The sequence below is a fragment of the Sander lucioperca genome, chromosome 11, assembly GCF_008315115.2.
Source record: "Sander lucioperca isolate FBNREF2018 chromosome 11, SLUC_FBN_1.2, whole genome shotgun sequence".
Classification (NCBI taxonomy): Eukaryota; Metazoa; Chordata; class Actinopteri; order Perciformes; family Percidae; genus Sander; species Sander lucioperca.
Genome location: NC_050183.1, coordinates 28,244,760 through 28,254,618, shown reverse-complemented (window position 1 = coordinate 28,254,618; position 9,859 = coordinate 28,244,760). Strand labels below are relative to the sequence as shown.

General features: G+C 45.5%; 1 protein-coding gene across 4 annotated transcripts in view; it reads left to right on the top strand.

The window, feature by feature from the left end:
• The first annotated feature begins 533 nt into the window (after positions 1-533).
• nfic (nuclear factor I/C) overlaps positions 534-9,859 on the top strand; it is a 30,105-nt gene continuing 20,779 nt past the window's right edge. For 2 of the 4 annotated variants that reach the window (XM_036006836.1, XM_031311801.2), the window contains exons 1-3: positions 534-988; positions 6,652-6,822; positions 6,921-7,097. In XM_036006836.1, coding sequence (XP_035862729.1) covers positions 908-988; positions 6,652-6,822; positions 6,921-7,097 — 429 coding nt within the window. In that variant the 5' untranslated portion in view covers positions 534-907. Of the gene's footprint in view, positions 989-4,042; positions 4,513-6,651; positions 6,823-6,920; positions 7,098-9,859 lie in introns of those variants that run through there. The other 2 variants (XM_036006839.1, XM_036006838.1) reach the window with 2 other exon arrangements.

The following is a 9,859-nucleotide window of genomic DNA, read 5'->3' as shown; positions in this document are numbered from 1 at the left end:
CCAAGCTGGATTATTGACAAAAAATAGGGCTGGTGTGTTGCAAAATGCCAGGGCCGTTGTTTGATCCCAGTCGTCACTGGATGGAGATGAGAATTATGCGCCCTGAGCAGGTTCCGTTTCCTGAGGAAGGCCATGAGCTGTGGTTGAAAAACTCTGAAAAAAAATCAAGTGACTGATAGAGTGGATATGCATGGACAGCAGCACTATAGAGACAAGTCAGTGATTCAACTGCATTGAACTGAGGCTGCCTTTGCAAATCACTTTTTCACATCCAGTCCATAGTTAGTGTTGAGAAAAATCTCTGCTGCTCTCTCACTGATGTCCCTGCCAACATTACAAACCCCCCTTTCTCTAGTGGGTGTGATTCTAGGCCTACTTGGGCTCTATTTTTCTCATCTGTGTGGATGGATGTGGAAACTTCAATTATTGCAATAACACAACTGCGCAGGGAAAGTGCCAGCAGGGCACGTGCAGTAGCCTATGAGAGCGAGTAGAGGGACGCTTTGATGAAGTGATTTCCTGATTTCAGAGGAAGAGAACAGCAGTAATGGGGCTTCTGATTTGGCAGGAAGTAAAATTTTGGAATTCTAGGTCAGAGTTGAAGCCAGCGGCGGGACATTGTGTCACATGCAATCAACAGACTGTAACTCCAGGTTTCTGTCCATCTATTGGCCAATAAATAAAAGTGTTAGAGTAACAGGAGAGGGAGAGTATAACGGGAGGGGGGCAGTGAGAGGAGTCCGGGGGATGGAAAGGTGAATGTAGCACTATATTCCATTCTGCCGCAGCCTATCGGGCGGGGGGGTTACTGCCGTGGAGCCCGAAGCTTGACGCGGGACGTTTCTGGTCTCGAGCACCGCGGATTTACTCCATCTGGCACGCGCATGATAATATAAATGAATATGGAATGATAACGACCGACGGCGTGAGATGGGCAGGCGTTGACATCAGCTTTAACTTCCCCCGGTGGCGGCTCCGCTTCGAAATGGTAGGAAACCTGTTCCGGTACAGTAATGTAGTAGTGTCCTTCCTATCGGTGTGCTGCTTCGTGTTTTCCAAAAAAAAAGACGCAATGCGAGGACCTGAGTGAGTAACGTAACCGTTACCGTGAGCTACGCAGCTGAAAGTGGAGCAGACATTTCTCTCAATGCCAGCGAGCCTATGGCTCTGTTTATCCCCGTGCTCAGTTAGTAGCAGCGTCCGGACATTACAGTCCGAAAGTGACGCTTGTCTGTGGAGAGAATCTGTCGCTGAATTCCATTAAAAAAGCTGCCAAGTAAAGCATCCCCTGCACGCCGCTCAATGCACAGCTGGCACAACACAGCCGGAAAACAAGGCTGACCTGTCAGGACCCACTCTTACATTCGGCTCACACACGACACGAGAAACACCCCTCACTTTTACACAATCTCAACTTTTAGAGTCGGTCAGACGCACTGTGCAGGGCGGATACCAGCACTAAAAAACGGTTATAAAACTTCATATTTTGCGGAGATAAAGCCAGTTTTTAGTATTTTATGTGCGCCGAATTTACTAAAAGACCATCAAACAGGAGAGGACTGTATGTCGCACACGAGGCGACTGGTATGTCCGATATTAATCAAGTATATGTAAAAGTACTACAGTTATGCGTGAAGTTTGGAGCTTCCGACCCCTGGCGGCGCATTGGTTACCGGACAACATATTTTTGTATGTGTGCGTGTGTGTGTGTGTGTGTGTGTGTGTGTGTGTGTGTGTGTGTGTGTGTGTGTGTGTGCGCAGTCGCGGTTGAAAGTTGTTGAGTTTTGGGGATTTTGCAGAAGAGCGTGCAGCGGCAGGCCACGGGACGGAAGAAGGCCAAGTTGAAGTTCATCTCGAGCCTTCTTCTTCTCCTGGTCTGTGTTTGTGTGTGCGAGTGTTGCACGCGCGCGCGTGTGTGTTATCAGTCAGCAGAAAATGGCCGCAGTTAGAGCCAGCGGGCTGAGTTTTAGAATGACAGGCCAACAGAGGGCCTCCGGTCCCGCCACATAGTGAGGCAGAGAGCCGCTGGGAGGGAACAACACAGAGCTGCAGTCCCACTGGAAACATCCGCGGCAGATTCCGCTCTGTGCCGCTGTAGAGCCTCCACTCCGCGAGCTCCATTAGACAGGACACAGATAGAGAATAATCAACATTTAACTGACTAACTGAACACAGCACAATGCTGCAATAAAAACAGACTGCTGAGGTCTTGATGTGACTGTTATTTATTAATGGATGAATTAATGAATTTTAGCAACAGCCTTAAATGACAATTAGACCGGTAGCCTTAAAAGTAAAACGGTGTGTCGTTTTAATTTGCATATGGGCATGCTGTTTAAAGATGAAATATGTGTTACTGTAACACTGCAGGCCTGTGTGAGATTCACTTAATAAACACCCACCACAGCCTCAGACAGACAGAGTGGTCTGTAGTTCAGCAGCACAGCGTCACAGAGGAAACAGCCAGCAGTAGGCCTAAGAGCCTACAATAATATACTGTTCACATGAAGAACCATAGCAATAATGCACTCATTGATCTAGTGGCAGGGTTCAGTCAGGATAATCACAATAAAGTATTCATTGGTATTAGTCAGCGGCATTCCCTCATACTGCATATATTAATTTATTGATGGTTTAGCACACGTCACAGTCACATCCCCTTAATATATATAATATGTGTATTACCCCATTGGTCTTCATACCTATAGCCATATATACTGGACTGCATTCTATCCTAATGGTGCTGACTGTGTGGTTGAATTTGATCTCATGTAGAAACAAAAGAGGTGGAGGAAGTATTCTGGGACTTCAGTAAAAATATTCCCGATACAAGACAAACAGCAGGAAAAGTATTAAAATACCAAAATAAGTTTGTATATTATTATATTCAGAGTGTTACACTACTGTTTTTATTATTAGCTTATTATTACTGATGCATTAAATGATGAGGAGCATTTGGATGTTTCAGTTGGTAAGGAGGAGCTCATTTGAAATACTTTAGGCTACATACAGTGCGTCATATTTCATAAACTGATCATCTTGTAGCCTACATGTAGCGTATAATCTTGATTTGATGACTAGTAACTATGTCTGCCCAAATACTGTAGTTCTGTAAAAACTACAATACTTCCCTCTGAGCATAGGAGAAAGTATTGGAACATGGAAATACTCCAGTACAATACAAGTAGGCCTACCTCAAATGTATTCTTAAGTACTACAGTACTTAGTAAATAGGCCTACATAAGCACAGTAGGCTACGTGGGCTACGGGATTTGTAAAGGGGGAAATGACGTGTTGCTTTGTTTTTGGGATGTGTTCAGAAGAAAACACTTGAAATAATGAAGACCTTCTGAGTCAATACTGAAGATGTGAACAGCTGACTGAGTTGCTATACTGTGTGTTTGTGTGAGTGTGTGTGTGTGTGTGTGTGTGTGAGAGAGAGAGAGTGTGTTCTTGTTTAACTATATTCGTGGGGTCCAAAAACCGGGAATACAGTATAGCCTACTTGTGGGGTCCGGACAGCTTTGTGGGGCCAAAATGCTGGACCCCACAAGTTTAAAGGGCTGTTTGAGGGTTAAGACTTGGTTGTAGGATTAGGGTTAGAATTAGGTTTTGGTTAGGGTGAGGGTAAGGGTTAAGGTTAGGCATTTGGTTATGATGGTTAACTTAAGGTTAGGGTAAGGGGCTAGGGAATGCATTATGTCAATAATGGGTCCCCACAAAGATAGTGAAACGCACTATGTGTGTGTGTGTGTGAGTGTGTGTGTGTGAGAGAGAGAGAGAGAGAGAGAGAGAGAGAGAGAGAGAGAGAGAGAGAGAGAGTGTGTGTGTGTGTGTGTGTGTGTGTGTGTGTGTGTGAGAGAGAGAGAGAGAGAGAGAGAGAGAGAGAGAGAGAGAGAGAGAGAGAGAGTGTGTGTGTGCAGGCTAGAGACTGTAGCCTACTCTGGGTCCTGAGCTGACCTGGAGCTCCGGTGTTTGTGTCGGGGCGGCCCGGTGGTGTTGTCATGGCGGCCCGGTGGTGTTGTCGGGCCGGCCCAGTGCAACAGAGCTGCTGCGACTTTAAGCCCGGGCTTTGGGATGGGCTGGACTCATAACGTCATTTCACTTCTCTTTCTTTTATTCTTCGCCCCCTCATCTCCTTCCCTCTCGACATGACGCTCCGCTACACCCCGGGCCATAGTGATGAACTTTCTTTGGCGTTTCTCCCTGCGGAGCTTTTTTTTTTTTTTTTTTTTTCCCGGAGACTCAACTTTTCTGGCGTGTCATCATTTGTGGAGTTAGCGCGGCAGAGTCATCCGAGGCGAGCAGAGCTGCCTGATATGTGGATCCTGTGAAACAGCGTCAGCAGCAACAGCAGCAGCAGCAGCCCAGGAAATGCAGCGTTTCTCCACTGATTTAGCGGGACCGAGCGAGTAGAAATGTGCAGGAGCAAACGGCGAGCCTCGGGACGTTTGCGGGCTGATTCAGCTGCTTCTCATCAGCATGATGCTTTCTCCTCTCTCTCTGTCTCAGGTAACACGGCTCTGTGCCTGCTCAGCACTGGTGTGGAGGAGACAAACTGTCATTTCATAATGCTGAAAACTATTTAACGACCAATGTTAATCCTCCCTAGCTGCAGCTGCTGTGGCTGTGTAGGAGCAGGCAGTTCAGGCCTGTGCTGGTTATCAGCTGCTGACACTCTGTTTAGCCAGCCTGTGTGCTCACACTTTCCAGCTCCCCTGCGTGCTCGGATGCATGTTCTCTCTGGAGACTGACAAAAGCCTCTGATAGCTGCAGAGTCCTCCCACGGTGCAACTAGTTGTAACCTTATTCACACACACACACACACACACACACACACACACACACACACACACACACACACACACACACACACACACACACTCTAACAGCTCAAACTAATCCCAGTAGGCTAGGCCTACTAAATTTAACAATTGCTGTATTACATGAGTAATCTCAGGTTTTACCATGATTTACACCAAGCTTAGTTGGACCCAGGTTTGGACCCTTGAGTAGCCTTTGAAGGAAGGTAGACGTACCAAAATGTCCTAATCTAATCTAACCCCCCCTCCCCCCTTCTTCAGAGTCAGTGTTTCTAAACCAAATATAACAAGTTGACAAGGCGGGTCTATTCCAAAGTAGGGCTGTCCCAAACGATTATTTTACGATTAACGATTAATCTAGCGATTATTTTTTCGATTAGTCGACTAATCTAAATTGTTTAACACTGCACTGTTCAAGTAAAATGAATGTGTATTGCAACCTGAAGCCAGATGTAGGCTATCAATCCAACAACAAAATAAAGTCACTTTCAGGAGGAATACAAAAATAAAAACTTGAAGTAAAGAGAGCAAGTGCAAAAAGAATAGCCTGTATTTGCTTTTTTTTAACAGTAGGCTAGTGGGTAAAATAATGAATAAGCTCTTGTTTAACATCCAAACTCTTCTCCCTTTAATCTTACAGTAAAAAATAAAGTGCAATTTTAACAACATATGAAATCAGATGTATCAAATAAATCCAACATAAGGCAAGTTGCAGAGTGTCTAATATAACAGTCTGTCTGTAGCCTTAATCGATTGGGTCACTCATGATGATGGTAAACCAAAAAAATAACACTGCCGACTGACAGCGTTTGATGATGCTTAATGTTAAGTCATAGCGGGGCATTAAAACGAATCAACCGACTAACGTACCGTTGGGCTGCTACTGGCAACACATTCCGTGTCACTATGTTGATAATCGCACACGTCTACAGTGCATGTTGTGTCCGAGCCCGGCCCGGCCCGGCCCGACACATTAACTGGAATTATGAGCCCGAGCCCGATTTAACCCGACAGTTTTTTAATACGTGGGCCGTTATAACTGATGTTATAAAGGACTCGTGAGATATCTGAAACAATCTGGCCTGGTTGCGCAATTATCGAAGACAGTGCTACAGATGGGGGAGACACAGCACAGTTTCCCTCACACTCAAGTCAGTGCAGGACATACACCCAGAGCTACGGGAGAAGCTGGAGAGGCATAGCTCTCTCCCCACCCAATTAGGCTAATAAAGTAATGATTAAAAAAAACACAAATACTTGATGAAGGGCCTGGCCCGAGGAGAGTGGCAGGACATATCGGCCCGAGCCGGCCCGTGGGTCAAGTTCGGGCTCGGGCAGAGAATCTAAACTTTACTTGGGAAGGAAAGGGACAAAAAGGTTGCTGCTGTTATCCTGACTCAGGGATGCATTTTACAAAGTCTACAGACTACCACGTTGTTGTTGTTGTTGTTGTTGGCATTACGGTCTCTAAGAGTGGGGAGGGACTGAGGAGGATGCTAGTGAATCCTCAACAGTGTGTAGGAAGATGCCCTGCACACACACACACACACACACACACACACACACACACACACACACACACACACACACACACACACACACAGAGTCAGAGGTTCAGGGCACTTGGGCATGAGTACAGGAGGAGCCAGGCCAGTGAGCCTCACTGCCTCCGGAGCCACAGCCATGAACATGTTACCACTGGAGAGTATGTGCACTGATGTGTGTCAGGTATACTGTACATGTCTGAGCTGAGGATGAAGTTGGTTTGGTTATAATTGTATACTTACATTCATCTGTCTATCTGTCTGTGTGTCTGTCTGTCCTGCAGGATGAGTTCCATCCGTTCATTGAGGCTCTGCTGCCCCAGGTCCGTGCCTTTGCCTACACATGGTTCAACCTCCAGGCCAGGAAGAGGAAGTACTTCAAAAAACATGAGAAAAGGATGACCAAAGAAGAAGAGAGAGCCGTCAAAGACGAGCTGTTGGGGGAGAAGGCAGAGGTGGGATGGGTTAGTTGAGTGCATAGTAGAGATAATGAAAGAAGCTGAAGACGAATACAGTATTGTTCTGACCCTTTGCGATATCCTTCTGTTCCCAGGTGAAGCAGAAGTGGGCCAGCCGCCTTCTGGCCAAGCTCAGAAAGGACATTAGACCTGAATGCAGAGAAGACTTTGTCCTGTCCATCACTGGGAAGAAAGCTGCGTGCTGTGTCCTGTCAAACCCGGACCAGAAAGGCAAAATGAGACGCATTGACTGTCTCCGACAAGCTGACAAGGTAAATTAATGGCCAGTCACGTGCATGTGGATCAGACTTGTCGGTGTGTTTTGAGGCATTGCGAGAGTCCCGTACAGGAAAACAAGAAACATCACTGCCTCTATCGCTGCCACAGGAACGTTTTTAAAACACCAAACACAAGCAACGAACTACCCGGAACTTTGTGGAACAGCTGACTGTTTCCTAAGTCCCTCCTCCTCCTTTCTTTCTGTCTTTCTCCGGGAAATGAAGGTGCCTTTAAGTGCGATCGGGAACGTCCAGATCTGCGGAGAATCAGCAGAGCGACTGATCGGGTCTGAATGAAGCCTTAGTGCAGCTCCTACCTTCACATTAGGCTCGTTCAAGATGAGCCAGGTCTGCGCAGAATCGATCACCGGCGATCGCCGCCCAATGCATGCTGGGTAGATTTGTGTCCGACTTGATCCCGACTTGCTCCGACGTCACGCACACGTGGGCAACGATAACCTCACGAGATCAAGGCGGCCGCAGGTTTGAGACGCAGGCAGCGCAGTTGCTTTTCACCGACTGCAAGACCCAGGGGGACCCAGGGCATGATGGGAAACGCCTGGCTCTCAGCTGATCTAACAGCTGATTGGTTCAGAATCGACTCAACACGGTGACGTTTTACATGAACTTTTTATTGATTTTGAATTGGAGGGATTTTTACTGCTATTTGTCTGATTTAAAGGCTTATTCTGTACAGAACACGTGTTGTGTGGCTGGTAGTGACGTTTAGAAGTCAGAGAGACTAAATCTGTTCAGATTACGGATCATCTAAAATCAGCAACAGATCGCATGTAGAGCATTTTGACAGCTACTCTGTCATAATAAAAACATCTGGAGACTTGCGTACAAGCTGATATATGGGTCTGATAACATTTTATTAAATCAGAATCGGACCTTACAGGATGTGAGCGTGTCTGTGACTTCCTGTTCAGCCTGAAGGCTGCTGGAAACGGCTGGAAACTGTCCGACTTGACAGCGGATTTTTGTCACCGCCCCCGGCTGCTGCCACCTGCTCTTGTCCACTTTACAGGCGAGGCGCAGTTCATCTCCAACGAGCCTATTATTCTGCATCTGTAAAGAAGGCGGAGCTTCAATGTGTCATAGAGGTGTTTACTATATTATCGTGCGGTGGCTGCTGCTTGTTGAAGTTCAATGAAACGGGTTTCGGCTGCCGTGGCTGTTTACACGTTCGTAGTCCTGTAGGATTGGGCATCGAGAACCGATTCCTACTTGGAATCGTTTCAAATATTACGATTCCAGTAGAATCGTTTCTTAATTGGAATCGTTTGGAATCGTTTAGAGGATTTGGTTTCAAATCCGAGCATCACTTCCCAATTTAACATGCGCACGTTTTGGTTTCCGTAGCGGCCAGGTGCTTGTTGTGTTGCAGCCAAGGAGAACAATAAGCAGCGCTCAAGTGTGGCTGTATTTTACATTGAAAAAGCTGTAAAACTGCAAACCACCATTGAATCAAAATAAAACTTTCCTCTTATTTGTGAAAATAGACACGTGACCCGTTTCATCTCCACCCCTCAAAGAATCAGAATCGAGAATCGATAAGAACCGGAATCGAAAGGAAGAATCGGAATTGGAATCAGAATTGTTAAAATCCAAACGATGCCCAACCCTATAGTCCTGCACACACGTGTTCTCTAGTCCACAAACCAATCTGAACACACACTTTATCCTATCGTTTACCGAGACATTTAGATCTTTGTTTGCACTGACTATGGAGAAGGCCTGCACGATAAATCGTTATAAAAAATCATGATCTCGATTCACCCATTTCTTTTTAAATCTTTTTATTATTATTTTTTTTTTTCTCCTTCAATTAATTTATTGAAAGCATTTGACATTGACATTAACATGTTTTAATTATGTAAAGACATTCAAGGAGTTCCGATAGAGCCTGTATCAGGGCCATATTTAGTTCAATGTGTTATACAGTACGTCACTATTTTTGGTAGCCTACTGTACTGAAATGGCCAATATGTAGTTTCTTTTCTTTATTCATTGAAACCTCTATGTTTACAGGCTTGTGGTGATGCGCAATGTGCTATAGGTGCCAACAAAAATCTATGTTTGGTACTGCCACTTACACTTTGTGAGAAAAAAATGGTGGCAGAGAATCGTGATATCAATTCTAAGCTAAAAAATCGTGATTCATATTTTTCCCCCAATCGTGCAGGCCTACTATGGAGTGTGTATTAAAAGCAGTTTTGATGATGGTGATTGACGTGTGTTTTGATGTTTAGCTGTGTCCTCCTGAGTCTCCATCACCTCATGGCATCGGTTTAGTTATGAAGGAGAGACACTTTTAAAAGCATGCATACACCTTTATTTCTAAAAGAAGGGTGTGTCGCCTAGCACAGACTTCAGACCAGGCGTACAGCGTTCTGGAGCCCGCCGCGGGTCACATGATAAGGAGGACATGAAATACAAGGTGAAAGAGGTTGTTCCGGTCTACACAGCGTTCTGTATAATGTCCGTAAGAGCCACGTTGTATTGTTTGCAGTTTTTGGTATTGTATTCCCATTGCAGAAGTAAATTGTTTTATGCCATTTAAAATATGTAATATATATTAGAGTTCAGGTAACTGCTTATGTTGTAGAATGTGCTGTGATGTGTGTTTTGCCCTATCAGACTGGCGCTCCACTGGTCTCTCCTGCTATTGGACTATTGGGTTGGTTTCTTTACTGTTAGTGGAGTTAGTGTAAGTTTAGTCTCTCGTGTCCAGCTCTAGCTCCACAGAGCTG